This window comes from Glycine soja, chromosome 10, assembly GCF_004193775.1.
Source record: "Glycine soja cultivar W05 chromosome 10, ASM419377v2, whole genome shotgun sequence".
In the NCBI taxonomy this organism is placed as follows: Eukaryota; Viridiplantae; Streptophyta; class Magnoliopsida; order Fabales; family Fabaceae; genus Glycine; species Glycine soja.
The window spans coordinates 47,969,058-47,985,775 of NC_041011.1; the positions used below are offsets into that span (position 1 = coordinate 47,969,058).

General features: G+C 31.7%; 1 protein-coding gene and 1 long non-coding RNA gene across 2 annotated transcripts; one reads left to right on the forward strand and one right to left on the reverse strand.

Annotated features, from left to right (window-relative positions):
- Positions 1–242: 242 nt before the first annotated feature.
- LOC114369251 (DNA-directed RNA polymerase III subunit RPC3-like) lies at positions 243–8,692 on the reverse strand. The gene is made up of 14 exons (XM_028326440.1): positions 8,512–8,692; positions 8,268–8,421; positions 7,911–8,029; positions 7,744–7,825; positions 7,019–7,167; positions 6,214–6,370; positions 6,042–6,106; positions 5,108–5,219; positions 4,272–4,412; positions 4,127–4,164; positions 3,903–3,995; positions 1,690–1,773; positions 1,443–1,595; positions 243–582 (listed from the first exon to the last, which is right to left on the reverse strand). The coding sequence occupies exons 1-14, from the start codon at positions 8,578–8,580 to the stop codon at positions 442–444; spliced, it is 1,557 nt and encodes a 518-aa protein (XP_028182241.1). The 5' UTR covers positions 8,581–8,692; the 3' UTR covers positions 243–441.
- Positions 8,693–13,750: 5,058 nt separating this feature from the next.
- LOC114371049 lies at positions 13,751–16,628 on the forward strand. Its single transcript, XR_003657996.1, has 3 exons — positions 13,751–14,274; positions 16,041–16,304; positions 16,398–16,628. It is a non-coding gene; the product is annotated as an uncharacterized LOC114371049 (long non-coding RNA).
- Positions 16,629–16,718: the final 90 nt, after the last annotated feature.

Below are 16,718 nucleotides of genomic sequence, written 5' to 3' on the forward strand. Positions count from 1 at the left end.
CTGATTTAGTATTAAAAAAAGCCTAGGGGTGTATTTTTTTTTATTCTAGAACGTAAAAGAATCTAGGAAAACACAACATTTAAAGAACCTACAACATTTAATATGTTGCATGCCAACTTCAAATTATCAAGGCGTAGATATATCGAATATAAAGATGCACAATATGCCACGTAAAACATGCACAATATTTTTTTTTATGAGCACGTTAATAGGTATCCGACAAGGCGTAGATATATCGAATATAAAGAACCTACAACATTTAAAATACCACTTCAAATTAAATTATGCCCAGTTCAAAGTTGCATGCCAATTAGATCGAATTCCTTACACTTAATTATCATGAACACTGCCATGGCATTCGTAGTACCTTTTTCGATTATTAAAATATAAGTCATTCTATTAATGGAAAAAAAATCATAACGAGTGTCCCAAAATTTATATTCAAAAGTCATGGAAAAGCATCAGAGCATCATCGAGTTTCATCAATGATGATCCCAGGAGTAACCAGACATTTAGTAGCTTTTTGTATTTCTTCTGCAGTGGCCCTGGCCCCTGACGCTTGTCTTTAGGAACCTTTAAAAGCTGAAACAATAGCAACGACATTTTAGTACGAACCAATCGACAGATAATGAAACTCAACACAGGAAATGTAGACAACATATTGGAATAAATGCAAAGCATCGTTGGCCGTACAACATACCATTACCATCAAATACCAACCACGTTAAACATTTTGTTTCCAAGGATCAGATCAAGTAAAACAATGGGGGAATTCAATCTTCCCAGCTGAAACTGTTATAATGTTATTATGCCAAAAGTCCATGGCAACAGCTCAAATAGAAGCATTATAGCACCTAGGACTACTTGCTGATAAACTTTCCTTTACTAATAGTTGGTAGACTCTATTATATATATATATATATATATATTGGATAATGCAAACATTAAAGTCATTTGGATGTAAAAAAATTAGAAAGACATGCTTAGTAGTTACAAGCTCTGATGTATGTATACTTTAAAATAGATGACAAATCCATATAGCTGTTTACATATCAGAACTTGTCAACTTGGCTGGCTTATCTTCAACCGTTTTAATGTTTTTTTTTTCCAGATAATAGAATTACTAATATGGCATTTTATTAATTCAGCTATGATTATGTTTTTTCAATATTTTTAACAAGACATTGAAGACCAACAAAAATACAATGATGATGGCATTTCAACATGAATATCAGCCATATTAAGAAAAAAATAAAGAAACACAAGACTCCTTAAACGAAGCCCCATTGAGGATGGGGAACCACAACCACATCCTTCCTTCTCGCCCCTGTCACATTGAGGTTTGCACAATAACTAACACATGCTTAAGATATTATAAGCTAATCTTATATACAATTTTATTTAGTGGAGGTCAATTTATAAACAATTTTAGAGTTACTAACCTCTTCATCCTTTTCCTGCTCAAAAGCCATTCTTAGGCTCAAATTTAAGGCAGCATGGTACATCTCGTCCAGTACATATTCCCAAAGTAGAGGCTTATTCACTTTCCACATCAAAATAGTTGTTTGCTTGGCTCCCACCGTTGCACCTACTTTCTGTAAGGATGATTAAGTTGTGGAAAGATTAAATATCAACACACAAATATCAACTGATTCTAAAGTGTGTGCAAATGTTGAAGAGATTGGTCACCTCCATATACAAGTAGTTGTCCTTCCATAACTTGTATAGCAGCTTTGAAGCTTCTTTTTTCTCAACCAGAGTAGATGCTGCTATCTACAAATTAAAGGAAAGCACTAACAGGTCATAATCATAGGCATATAATATCAGTTTAGCAATCTCCTTTATTGGATTTTGGCACATGTGAAGCTTCAGGAGGACTGTCAACGTAGATGAAGTTACATCCTAATCTAACAGCTTTTGTATCTGAGATAATTGGTTATTTGAATGTCTTTTTTTTACTCAAAAATATCATACGGGAACTTGTAGCTCAAATGGAACTGGTCCACATCTAGCTGCAATGTTAACACAGGAGGTTTGATCCTTCAGTCATGTTGCATTAATATGGGTACAGTATTAGTATCCAGTACAAATACGAGGAGAATACACCAAATTTTTAAAAAAAGGATATGGGTACACTGATATAATTTTTAAATAATACAATGCAGAATATAAACTATTTATAGATTGCTGTAAAAACATTTATAATTAACAAACTCACATCTCACAAGCAAGGATGAATGGATTTAATTAAATAGAGAGAAAAAAACATCGGAAGATTGAAAAAAGACAAAGAATCCATATATTTATCTGAGAAACTGTCATTTGGGGGGGGGATCTAGCTAATAGGTAAGGCATACATAGCTATTACTCACAATTTTTAAATTAATTTTGATGAGCACTCAAGTGTACTCAATGTGTAACACCAAGTAATGTCACGCTTGACAAAATGAAGTGCCCATACTTTAGAATCCTCAACCAGGATACCTTTTCCCCTCTCCTACCCAAAATGTTTGTCTAAGAAAGAGGGTTATGGACCTAACTCAACCCTATAAAACCAACTTAAAAGGTGAGGGTTGCAACCACTTATATATACTATTTTGACCATATCACTAGTCGAGTGGGACTAAACCACCACCCTCAAGGTTGCACTTAGGCAACCCCAAAGAGGTCGCAACTAAAGCAGGCTAAAGGCTGTCTGCAATTAAGACGGTTTTTCCAACACTCCCCCTCACACCTAGGACTTCCATCCTGGAGCGTGCCAAATGCAAGTGACCCACCAATGGATCTAGAATAGGCTCTGATACCATCTTTGAAGATAGATTTATGCCTAACTCAACTCTATAAAACTAGCTTGTAAGGTAAGGATTGTCCTTCACTTATATACACTAATTTGGTCATATCACTAGTCAATGTGGGACTAAACCACCACCCTCAAGGTTGCACTTTAGGCAACCTCCAAAGAGACTGCAACTAAGGTGGGCTAAGGTGTGTCCACAATTAAGACAATTTTTCCAACAGTTTGCACCTCTAGTGTTAAAGAGAACAAGAACAACAACAATAAACATCTGATTAGGCAAACAAAAGAAATAACAGTATAATAAGACAATAAGTGAAAATTTATCATAATACAGCATTTATGCTTCATCAAGACGACAACCAGTTTGATAACTCAATTCAGTGCTGAAAATAAAATATTTCTGCTGTCGAAATGATTTAGATGGTGGTTAATACCCAGTTACAAATATATTTGAGTGGGAAACAGCTCAAGATCAAAGGTCAATGAAAGTTTCTAGCAGCAACTCACTATATATATATCCTATCTAATAGGACAAGCATTAGTTTGGTCTCTTTGGTGTCTCCAAAAAACAAATCTATCCTAAATAAAACACATGTACAACTAATAAGTTGTTTTCTGAAACTATTTATTTTTTATTTTTAAATTAAAAAAAAAAGACTGAACAGCATTTATTGTATTTTAGTGTACTAGTAATGTATTATTATATGATAATACATTCCTTTTATACAGTCTCACTATTTTCTTAAATGCCCATAGTACCATTTAATAAACATTGAGGACTTCAATTTTTTCATATTTTTGGCAATAGAAATAAAAATCTTTGTGCAAATTACACATTTGATGCTTAAATTTTCAAAAATGAAAATACATCACTAAATTTTCACTGCCTAAACTTTCACTTTTATCAAACATACACTAAATGTCATTTCTCTAATAGTTCAAACTTCAAAACCCACATGGGGCTACAGCAGTGAACAATAATTCTAAAGCATCAAGTTAATTGGACTAAAATCTCAAACTGCCAACATCGATGAAAGATTTATAGAATCCACTATGTATATTAGCAAAATTAATTTTTTTTAACTTCATTGCAAGAGTAAATCACCTGATCTGTGTCGTGAAAACAGCAATCCTTTGCCAGTAGCCTGAAAATTCTGTAGCCATCCGTTCCATACCTTTTCAACACAATTGACTCAACCTGCAACATAGAACAAAAAATGAGACAGTTCCACATGAGTAACATGTATGTATATGTATGTATGTATGTGTATATATATATATATATATATATATAATTGCAAAGAACATAAAGATATAAAAACTAAAAACCTCTTCATTTCGAGCCGGTTCAATAATTTTCTTCAAATCTGGAAAGGGAAGAGTTCTTCAACATTAACTAGTAACAAAATAAAATTATAGATGTTTTATATCACAAGAAATAGTCTACCATGAGAAAAATGGGTATCAATTTTACCAATACTATATGATTCCTCTAAAATCATGCTCGGTGAACAACCCAACTGGACAAGGGAAGCTCTAATACGATCTACAGTCATAGTTCGTCCTGTATCAGTCTTCATCACCTCTGTGATAATTGTATCCAGTGACAAGGGAACTGAAACATAGGACAATATAGTATAAGTCAAGAGAGAGCTATGAGATACCAGTGGTGCTGTGGAGATCTTTTTTTTAATGATGAAAGAAGAAATTCATTCCATGAAAGAAGAAATTCATTACAAGTTTACGACAGAAAAAATTACAAAAGAGAAGGGAGGATAAAGAATCCTTCTTAACAAAAGAACAAAACAGAGAACAACCAGAGAGAGACAGAACCAACGTGCAAGCACACACACAGATATATAGCCACATTACTTCCACCAAAATCCTAGGAAGATGAGCAATATGAATTAGTTGAGAGACAAGTCACACCAAACAACAATATCCTTATCACACTACGTGAAGTTAGCTACACACACACACAGATATATAGCCACATTACTTCCACCAAAATCCTAGGAAGATGAGCAATATGAATTAGTTGAGAGACAAGTCACACCAAACAACAATAACCTTATCACACTATGTGAAGTTAGCTACATATATTGGGTTCGATTAAAAGCCAAATTCCTAAGGATATTTCACTGAAAACAACTAAAGCTGTTTTTCCGCATCCCCCCTCAATATGGTGAATAGGCACAAACATGGGAAATAAACTTTCCCAACTTAAGATTCCCAGGAAACTAAAAATTTCCCTTGTACCAAACGTCCCCTAAGAGTTTCCAAATTCATAAAGCAAGGAATCTGGTTCACCTGAATTTTCCGTTTTCACTTTTTTCTGTACACTTCTTGTTGCCTCCAATACTGCACTTAAGACAGTAGCAGTTCCATCATCATGCTGAGTTCTTACATTCTCAATCAATACCTATAATAATATACAGACAAAAAACAAAAAAATCATCTCAATCAATTAAACACTAGTTTATAAATGGGACATCCATGAAAATTTTATAATCTTGTACCAATACGATTAAAAAGAAAACTGAGAGCATGGAAACAATAGTACAAAATCCCTGTTCCCACATTTATCACACAAGCAACAGAAAATATGGTAGCATCAACAAAGAAAAATAAGTAAATGCCAAACTGCTTTACAGGAAGCACTACATAATGATCCAGTGATATAGCCCCCACCCAAAACCGTGAGTTTCTTACTTTAGCTGATTCCATAAAACATTTTAAATTCATGAGTTATTGGAGTATAGAAGGTAACATGTGAATCAGATAGATGCTAGCTTATGTCAAAAATGGTCATTGAACATAGCTCCAAAAAAATTGTCAACTTAAATTCACCTAGCCCAATGTTAACGCACAGTTTTAATCAACAAGTAATCTGTGTAGTTTCATGCTTGGTTATTACTAGTATTCCTTTGACAACTTTTAGATGAACTATTGCCCTTTGAAAGACCGATTTCAAATTTAACTTTCATCATTTATATAACCTTGGAATATATATCTTCTTTGCACCAAAAACATTTGCAATTTTATTCAAAACATTAAACTATCACAGGCAATGTAATATGTTTTTACAACTCTGAAGTTCAATTCCCTTTCTCAGTAAGTTAAATAAAAAAGAATTTGTACGGGAAAAAAAAGGAAAAAATTAAAAGGAAAAAAAGAAGAAAAAAAAAGTAGACTGGGTAGCAATAGGTCAATGTTCAGATAAGAAATTTATCATAAAACACACCTTATGCCTAAGATGACGTATAAACTCCTCGAAATTTGCACGCCAAAGAATTTGCCCCTCTTTTGCTGCACCAAATTGTGTATCCAAGTTCAAAAAATTATACTTGCATGAAAAAATTGTTAACTGAAAACTACTAAGTTGATCTGATCAATGAGGTGAGAATAGTCTTTACCAACTTCTTCTTCAACACTAATCATTTGAGCATCATCTGAGTTTGTTTCTCTATCAACACTACATCTGGTATCTGCAGCGAGTGAAAATCTGATTACATCCCCAGGCACTGCTGCATCTACTACGCGTTGTTCTAATGTCTCTGGTGCTTCAAATATCTACAAGGCATATATTATCAATAAGAAATTGCTGAGAAAACTCATATCCAGGTCACAAGAGTGAACTTTGCTGTTGCAACTTTAATAAAAATGATAAAATTGAATGCTCATCAATTATCCACTTTCAATCACTTATTTGACTGTAAGCAACTATGCATCCTAAACAGGAAGCCATAAATGAAGGGTCATCTGCGTATACAAAATTCAATAATGAACTAGTAAATTGATCACAAAATTGGATAAGTAGCAGGGACAATGCCTTGCTCTTAAGTCAAAAAAAAAAAAGTAAAAGACTAAAGTAAGCTCAATAATAATAATATTAATAATAATAATAATAATAATGATGATGATGATGATGATGATGACAAGGATGATGATGATGAAGAAATATACTAAGTTGAAGTGAAAATATTACAAAGAGAAGGAGGACAAGGAATCCTAACTAACAAAAGAACAAAACCAAAAAAAAAAAAAAAGATAATCAAAGGAACAAAGCTTCACAGTCCCTCGACATAGCTGTTAGTGAAACCCCATTAGAAAGCTCATGTGTCTTACACCAAATAGACACCAAATGCCTCTTGCCCAAATCATTATTCAAAGATAACCCAACTACCTAAAGAAATTTGATCAGAGTGAACAATTAATTACCTTGGCAGACTTGGCACCCCGCTTCCTAGTAGTAGTTTCCTTAAATGAGGTAGAAACAACAGGCTCAGGGGCAGGGCAACGTTCAACAAATCGAGCCGTCAAAAGTTTACAGAGTGTCTCTCGTACAACTTTTGTAGGCACAGCATTTTCTGAAAGTACATGATTTGAGATAGAATAATTTGAAAGGATTCATGATTTTCAGACATACAGGTGAGCTCAACCATGGTATAAATACAATACTTTCAACATATTATTTAGAGCCAAGTATATGTTTGATTAAATTGAATAAACTGTTCAATTAAAGGTTCAGTAATATATCTCCCCATAATGTAATTTAGAAAGACTCTTATAATTTTTTGTCAGTATCATTACCTCCAATTGCTAACCAACTAAACCCTTTCCTTATGTACCACAAATTTAGTTAAGTTGTGAATGATGTACCATTACTATAACTCAACCCAAAGGGAACCACACTCCTAGTACATGTACCTTGACCCACTCCAAAGATACTCTTTGTTTTCATAGTTTTAAAAGTCATCTACAGTTCACTCATCTGATTTGCCAAAAGGATTATGATTAAACCACATATGATACAGTCAGTAGGTTACACCACTCTTAAAACTAATATTTGACACTTTGTGTAAAACATACCTTTTTTAAGAATTAAATCAATTAATATAAGCAAAACAGTGCTCAACCTATTACATGTATCATCAAACACTTGCCTTTTCTTTGACTTTCTCTGTCAACCATTTGTTTGAGGGTAAGCCTACCATCTCGAAGCAATCCATCAAGCAGCTTCACACACTGCAAAACAAGTGGAAAATACTTTCAGCATTTTAAGCCATAATCAAAAAAGGCTTCAAAGAAACATAATAAGGATCAAGCTGACTTCTTCATCAAGCTTCCGCGACACAATCTCCAAGAATTTGGGAAACCTCAATCGGTGGAGTATGCTATCAAACAACACCAGGTACTGAGTTCTTACTCTCAATCTGTCTGCATCATCATCTGCATTTATAATTATTCAGAACATCAACATCAGGTCACTTTACCCACTAATGGAGCAGTATTTCATTGTAAACATTACATTACATGAATCTATGAAACCAAGAGACGGCATCAAAACCACTACAGCTAGGAAGTCCTTTTTTATTAATTTTATTTTACTCCAGCATGTTTGTTGCATGTAGATAATAATAAAAAGAATGAAATAGAGAAAATAATAGTGTTATGTATGTAATGTTACCATCATCTTGAGGAGCAGAAACAAATGCTTGGACACAATTGTGTTGAACTAAAACAAGTAGGGAATTTCGGACTTGGTCCTTAGTAAGGTCGGTGTAGCGAACCAACTGATCCAAAGTGAGGGGCCCATGGATAAATAAGTTTTCGCATACTTTCTGCACGCGAGAAAGATTCAATGTTAAGGAATTGAATGGCGATAAAGTCCGTGAAGATGAAGAGAGAGGAAAAAAAAAAGAGTTACATACAGCGACGATTTTGCCGAAGTGTTTGGTGATGAGGTGGACGGCGAATTTGATGCCGTGCTGTGTGACCATTTTCTTCTGACAGAAAACGGCGAAGAAGCGAGAGTGATGCGAAGGAGAAAGGCGCGGGAAGAAGGGGCTTAGGGATTTTTCGACGGTATCTATGGTGCGCAAGCCAAACCTCCTTTCGTACCGTGCGAAGAAATTTTTCAACCGTTAGATTTTCTAAAATATGAATCGATGGCTGATATTTTTTTCTCATTTTTTCCTCCATTAGATAATCACCATCCTCCCCTCTCTGCCCTTCACACCCTCTCTGCAACCCTTCTGTAATATTTTATCACATTAAAAAACAAAAATTTTCAAATTAAATAAGAAATTATGAAAATAAAAAATATATTATATTTATCCATACGGAGCATTAAAAATTTAAAGATGAAAGTTAATTTAGGATTGAGATTATAATAAGCTTACTTTTTAATTTATTTAAAATATCTTTTAATTTGAAATAGTGTATAAAGATCAAAAATGCAAATTAAGTTAAAATCAAATTAATTAGCATTTTTAATATTATCTTGTTTCTTCTTTAAATATGTATTTCACACATTATTTATGCAACTAACTTAAAAAAATCTGTCAACCATATAAAATTGGTGGCTAGATGGACACTTAGCATAAATGAGATCAAAACAACTTTTGTAATAAAATCTAAACTTAAAAGAATTTATTTAAATAAGTGTACAACCATTTTCCTCTAAATCAAATCAAATCTTTATTATTTACACCGGTTTCAGTCATATAATTTTAACTTTTAATTTATATCGAATTATCTCTCGTTTTTAAAGATTTTAAACACTATGGAATAAAATTTACTTTGCAAAACTAAAGTTCTCGCGTATTAAAGTGTAACATCTTGAGGTTTGATAAAACTTGCACTCCCTTCTTCGTCTCATTATAATTATCAAATAACAAAAAAAAATTCTAAAATAATTATTATTTTAATTTTTTAATATAAAATTAATTAAATTTTTTACTCATATCTCTTATAATATTAATTAATAATAAAATCTATAAATGAATTAATGATAATAGAAATTTAATTTTATAAAATTATTATTGATTTTTTTATGTGTAAAGCAATCTATAACAACTATTTATTTCTAGATGGGAGAGTACTAATTTATTTAAAAATGATAATAATATTAGTTATGGTGATAATTATGATGACAACAAAACGTGTATGTAAAAACTGTGTGTTTTTTTAAATTAAAAAACAAATTTACAAAACATTTTTTCTTGATTTTGAAAATGGCTATATAAATGTTTTAAAAATTATTTCATCTTTATTTTTGTCAAATACATTTTGTTTTAAAAATTATATTTGAAACTCAAAAATTAAGAACTCACAATCACCCAAACGGACCCTAAAGTTATGAGGGATTCCAAATTTGTTTAGAAAACTTGTAGTTGAGTATGAGCAACCAATACGAAATTGGGAATATGCGTTAGGAGAGTGAGAAATAGGAGTATATGATAGTTATGGACATTAAAAACAATATAAAGTGGGAGAAGGAACTTAATACGAAAAGTGTTTACAATTTTGTTAAAAAAATAAGAGTAATTGCTTTTGTTGGTTATAGTGAAAATCCCCTGAAAGACTATTATATATAAACAAAGGGATTATAATATTATGTTGATAAAAAAACTTAAATTAAAAATATTTTTATTAAAAAATGAAAAATTATATTGTTCATAATATTTTTTATGTTGTCCCATAATTTACATAATAAACATTTTTATTATGTTCTTGAGTGAGTCTCGAAGTGTAAGATCTCGAGGTTTGAGCCTAATTTAAGTGATGTAAGTGTTGTATACGATGTGTAGACAGTAGAGAGGTCTAGTAGTAAATGGTACCTGCTGGCTTGAGGCTTGTTGAGAGGTCTAGTAGTAATAATTGTCATAAAGAATTTGTGACTAGTGAAACAGTTTCAGAAACCAGCTAAATATATATTTGTGGTTGTGAATTGTAAAGCCCTTGTTCTGTGCCTTGTTTTTGCTTTGATATGTCTATATGATTTGGTTGAAAGCTACTACAAATTTTCCTCCATTCTTTGAAAACTCCTCTTTCCTATACCCAACAATGTTAGTGTCATCCATCCAGAAGCTAGAGCAGTGGGGGAAGGATCACCAGAAATTAAAGATTAATTAAGGTTTATTTGGGTTTATTTTTATATGCTTATGTGTACTGAGTGAGATATAACATATTCATGAGAAATATAAGATTAACTTAATGATGAAGATGAAGGAAAAAGAAAAGAAAGAAAAGGTCTTAAGCTCGAATCTTCTCATTAATAAAAACTAACAATTAACATTTATTGATAAAAAAAGGAAAGATATAACATATTCAAACACATTTCTAGTATAACCCAAGTTTGTCAAAGGCTATGCTTGTTAATGGGTTCCTAATAACAGTATGTGCCTAAGTTTTTTCTTTAGAAGGTAGAAAGCAACCTTAAGTTTGATTGAATCAACTTGGCACAGCCTCAGAGTGTCTCCATCAAGTTTTCAAACTGATGATTGATAATTTCTTTCTATATCTTTGATTCAAAGACACAAAATAATACTATATGGGATTCAAAGATGTTCTTGGTAGCCTAATTGGTAGTGTCTAATAAGTAGCAGACAGCCAACTTTTCTAGAGATAGACTTTAAAGGATAGGTTGTAAGGGAAATCTCCGGAATTGCGCCAAGGGTAGGTTAACTGGGTCATGGAAAAAAGTTGGTGCCGGACCTGTCTGGTAAGAAAACAGACCTGAGGAATGGTTATTTTAATTTAAGGAAAAGAGGACATTGACACCCTAAACTTTATTATTTTTTGTAAATACACAAACTCAAACTTTTAATTTGTCTTATTCAATTTTTAAATTATAGGTGTCGCTCTAATAGGTCTTTCTCTTATCTTGACATGGAATTAAATGACTAAAAATGGTCATGATAATTGATTTAGGTTAAATCTAAGTTGCTTATATAATTTTTTAATATAAACCATTTTTTTCCTTATTGCTTCCAAGGTTACAGAAGGATTTATTAAAACAATTCCTGAAATTTGAGAATCAATTAGAATGAAAGATGTCTATTTACAAAAGGGATCAAGTCCAAGTAGTCTAAAAATCCTTTAATTTATTAGGATAGGGCAACCATGTTTCCTTTAGGATCATTTATGGTTCCTATAAAAAAAAAAGGATCATTTATGGTGAAGTTTTGAATGTCCTGCGTGTTTCACTGTCCATCATCAACTAAATCTCCTGTATTAGTAGTATGAAGCTATTTCTTCAGGCTCATGGTCCCTAGGGATTCCTGATTTTGGCCAAATGTTTCTCAAAATGTTTTATGTATATTCAAAAGCAAGCTTCTATATGATGCAGTTCTTTCTTTTGAGTCAATGCTAATAACTAATAAGTCTAGAGTTGTTTCAATGCCATTTGGTAACTCTGCAATCCACTTTGTCAAGACTAGCACCTCTGTTTTGTTACCTACAAGGTGGAGTTTGGGGTTTCAGGTTAAGTGATTAGGTTTTGATCAAAAGAAATTCTTAAGTTTCTTGGGAGTTAAGTACATCTGTTATTAAAATTGAAATTATTGACACAACCAAGCCGTCTCACATTCTAAAGAAAATACGTATGTATAATCGGAGGTCAAAAACTATTTCCTCTAAATACTGAGATTTATGTAAGAGATTGATCTCAGTTAACAATTTTTCTTTTATATACACGAATTTGAGGATCGAATTCTTGATCTATTGTTTAAGGAATAAAGTTATTGTCAATCACATCACGTTATTTTGATACATACATTTTTAATCCTTTTACATTTGCTTTTATTGTGATGTAATTAATCTGTCTTTCTATCATAAACGAAATTGGGCAACTTCCAAACCTCAAAGGCCACTAAAGCTAGCCAATTAAGAGAAGTAAAAGACAATATCACTGAGCTTCCAATGCGTGCATGGTATTAATTAAGTATTCTATTTGGTTTTGGTTGAAACATAAAGGACACAAAGCAAAACCATATAATGAAGGAAAATTCCGATCTTAGGAGCAATATGTGTCATTATCAATAAAGACTATGACTAGCTTCTCCCCAGCAGCATTAGCTGTTTGATTGCAACCTTCACCATCCTTAAAAGCCAAATAATCTTGCATTATGTTGTCGGTCCCGTAATTATTAACACAATTCACTGCTGATTAAATGGACTCAATGTTTGTGCATAAACGTGTCTATATATATATATATATATATATACATACTACGGGCAAACAACATATATATACTTAATCTGTTTGCCAATAATTTTCTTTTTGAAAAGTCAGACTAATTATCAGATCAGGTCATGGACCTGAAAAAGAGGTTTGTATTCCCCAAACATATTGTGATGATCAACCATAAGAGTTGAAACAAGAAATTATTAGAAGAGTGGAAATGAAGGACATGAGAAGGCAGAGACATTTATTTATCATTATTAACAAGGGAAAGGGTAGCTACTTCTCTCTTTTTATTTAACATATTCTAAAATGCACAGTACTTTCCTTTCTTTTTCTTTCATCATCTGATGTTCTAATGCATGCATGATTTATTATAATTTATGCATGCACAAGCGGTTAATTTTCTTGTCAAACTAAAATTATTTATTCATTTTAGTGGATTCAAGTCTTCAATTTTTTAGATAAATTTAGCGTTCTAGCTGAAATTCAAACAACTTACCCATTAATGAACCAAAATGCTCACAATACTTCATGCTACAACATAATATAAGGTGATTCAGGTCCAGAGAAAGTTTTCTTGTTTCTTTTCTTTCTTTTTTCTTTCTTTCTTAATTTCTTTTTTGAGGCCATGTTGTTTCTATGCTTAAACCATAAGAAACATGATGCTTCTGAATATCAGCTAATAAACCTTTACTTTTAATGATCGGTTAGTTATCGTGAGTGATCTCTTTTATAATAACCCTTGATATTGAAGTTTTGAAGTCTGTACTGTTTGCTAGAAAAGAAACATTTTCTTGAAATGGTTTTTTTCCATGTAAACAGAATAGGTGAAAACGGAATAATTTAATTAGAATAGACAGTGTAAAAAACTCACATTATCATAGCAAACCATTAAATCATAGATTAACATATAATTCAAAATTATACTTAAAAGAATTTCTAATTAATTAACAATGTAATAATTTTTACATTAACCATGCGTGAAAGTTTAAAGTTACTTCTATATATTAATTAACAATGTAATTATAAATAGGTTAGAAAAAGCAGTATATATAGAGGAGGATATGTTTCTGGTATACATAAATATAATGATTATTGAAGGCACTTGAGTAATTTCACAAAGCAAGCATTTTGTTTGGCACCTTCATTTGAGAATTGAAACAAACTACACGATGAAGGGCATGAAAAGCCCCACCTTTATTTTACTTTTTATTTACCATCATAAAGGAGCCCACAGATATGTTTTGGAGCACCATATATACAACTCGTCCAATAGCAAGCTCTTTGGATGAACAACAACAACCTTATTGTTGGTGGATAGTTCCAAAGGGATCGCATTGATCTAATTCTTTATCTTCCTGCATGTATTTACTTGCAGCTCTGGTTTTGGACCTTTTTACCGGTTCACTGACTTGGATCATGCGATCCCTTAGGAATTTTCCATCGCCATAAAAATTATCTACATCCACAACATGCATCATTTTCCTGAGTGAAACTTCTTGAGGTAATTAGTTAATCTTCTCCTCCTCCACTGTCTATTGCAATCTTATTTTGTTATTTTGAGAGGCAGTTTTTCATTTTCCGGTTACTAGCTAGCATTCTTATCAAAATTATGCTATTTCAGGACGATAAATTTTGGTTATGTTCATGGTAAATAGTATGCGTTAAATTAAAGTTATGGTAAATACGCATTAAAAGTACTTTCATCTTATCTTTATCATTTTAATTTCGAACATTTATGTCTCTTGAATTGAGTATGTCCTTAAATTAGTCTTCAATATTGTATAAGTGAGATATTTTAGTACTAAAACCTTCCGTGTAGTCTCTGTAAAAAATCATTTATTTTAGAATGTAATTTTTATGTATTATCATTGATGGTGGAAATTTGTTTTGAGAATTATAAGAATCGAGATGTTTTATTTTGGAAGAGATAACTCTCTGCAATCTATAGTGACTCTAATTAATCAACAAATATTTTTATCTTGTTAGATTTAGATCACTAGTTATAAGTTCTTTTTATTCAAACTGTAATAATGTTGTGTTTTAAATTTAATAAATTTAAAAGCAACTGAAAAGTAAAGTACAAAACAGTAAATGATTGAAATTGTAATTGAAAGCAATAGTAAATGGCACTAAATGTATATGAAAGCAAATAAAGTGTGTAAAATGTAAATTACTGAGAAAGTAAATCAAAATTTAACGAAATGATTTAAAAAGTGAAAGTTTCGATTTTTTTTAAAAAAAATAAAGGACAAGAAGGAGAAGAACAAATGTGCAATAAAATTTAAAGATTTAAAAAAATGTAAATTGAAAACAAGTAAATTACGATGAAGGTTAAGGAGAACAAGTAAAATCCAAAAGTACAGGCGAAATGGCAAGAAAGTAAAAGAAATGCATTAAAAATACATGAAGACATGCACATCTCATTTTTAGAACCAATATCATATTGCAATAATCAACATAACTTTTTTGCTGACATTGCAATCAACATATTATAGGTGTTAATTAGGTATAGTGTAGTACTTCAATTAAGGAAAAATAGGTATATTGGTTCCCTTTTATATAGATTTTCACTCAATGGGGTAAAAAAAATGTGTAGTCTAGGATCAACTATCTAAGATTGTGCCATTTGTCTCGACCACTGTCTCTTTGATGATTATCTGATGACATGTATTTCTCCCACGCGTTTTGACTAGAAATTAGTTTTTCTGGCATTCCAAACACTTAGTAGAATTCTTCTTCTATTTTGAACATCAAAACTCTGTCTTTATGCTCCAACTGATATTTCTCAAAAAGCCTGTATATATTAAGTTCTCTAAACTCAGAATTTCTAACAAATCTATGCCTTGAACTTACTTCGAACTTGAACTTTAATCAATTCAAGAATCGGTATTTTGACACTTGGAAAAATTTAAGTGGCACCAGCATTGATGCTTATAGAAGCACCCATGCTTAACACAGCTAGTGGGACCCAACAAATAACTTAATAATAAATAATATTTATATAGTAGAAAAGTATAAAAAAAAATTATTTATGAGATTTTAAAAAAAGTAATGTAGAATGATGAGACTCATTTAAGGCAGGTAAAATGTTAAAAAAAATGTTGAGTTAGAGAAATTGGGTGCTTTAAGTTGAAAAAGATATTAAGATTCCTCCTCCAAAGAGAGATCTGGGTTAGAGATCGATGGCCTAATAATGTAAATAATTTTACCATGCTAATTAATAAGAAATGATGAGAAAGTGTTGTTGTTGACAATGATTTTATATAGTATTTGGTCAAGAAGGAATAACTTGCTCTGAAGGAAAGTGGAGGACAAATGTGATGCAGTTTTGATGCGAGCAAAAGTTTTCTTGGCAGATTGAACAGCTTCTCAACAAGTTGCTGTTAAAGAAATACGACAGTTTTCAGATCAGCAACAAGTCGTTAGTTGGAATAAACCTCCAATTGGTGTGCTAAAGTGTAATAGAGATAGCTTGGGGCTTTTTATAGCTGCAGCAACTGGTTTTGATTCAGCATATATCAGTTATGGAAGGTAAAGCTTATGCAGTTCTCGAGGCTTTACTTTGGCTTATTCAGCTTAATTTTTATTCAGTTTTCATTGAATTGGATTGTAAATTGGTGGCAGATCGGATCAACAATGAGGTCAAAGATATTTCAGAATGCCGGATTATTCTTAGTCAAATTAAAAACTTACTTAGAATATATCCTACATACACTGTTAGTTTTGGAATAGTATGGTACTTTAGCACATGCTCTAGCTAGGAATTAATTCTACTAGTTTTCCTCAAGCTTCTTCTTTTTCAGTAATGCCTCATTTTATTCATCACATAATTGAAATGAAAATAATCTGATTTGATTGTTGTATAAATATATATTAGTTATATTTTTAAAATAATTATTATGAAAGTCAATAATTTATCATACATAATAATAATAATATTAATTA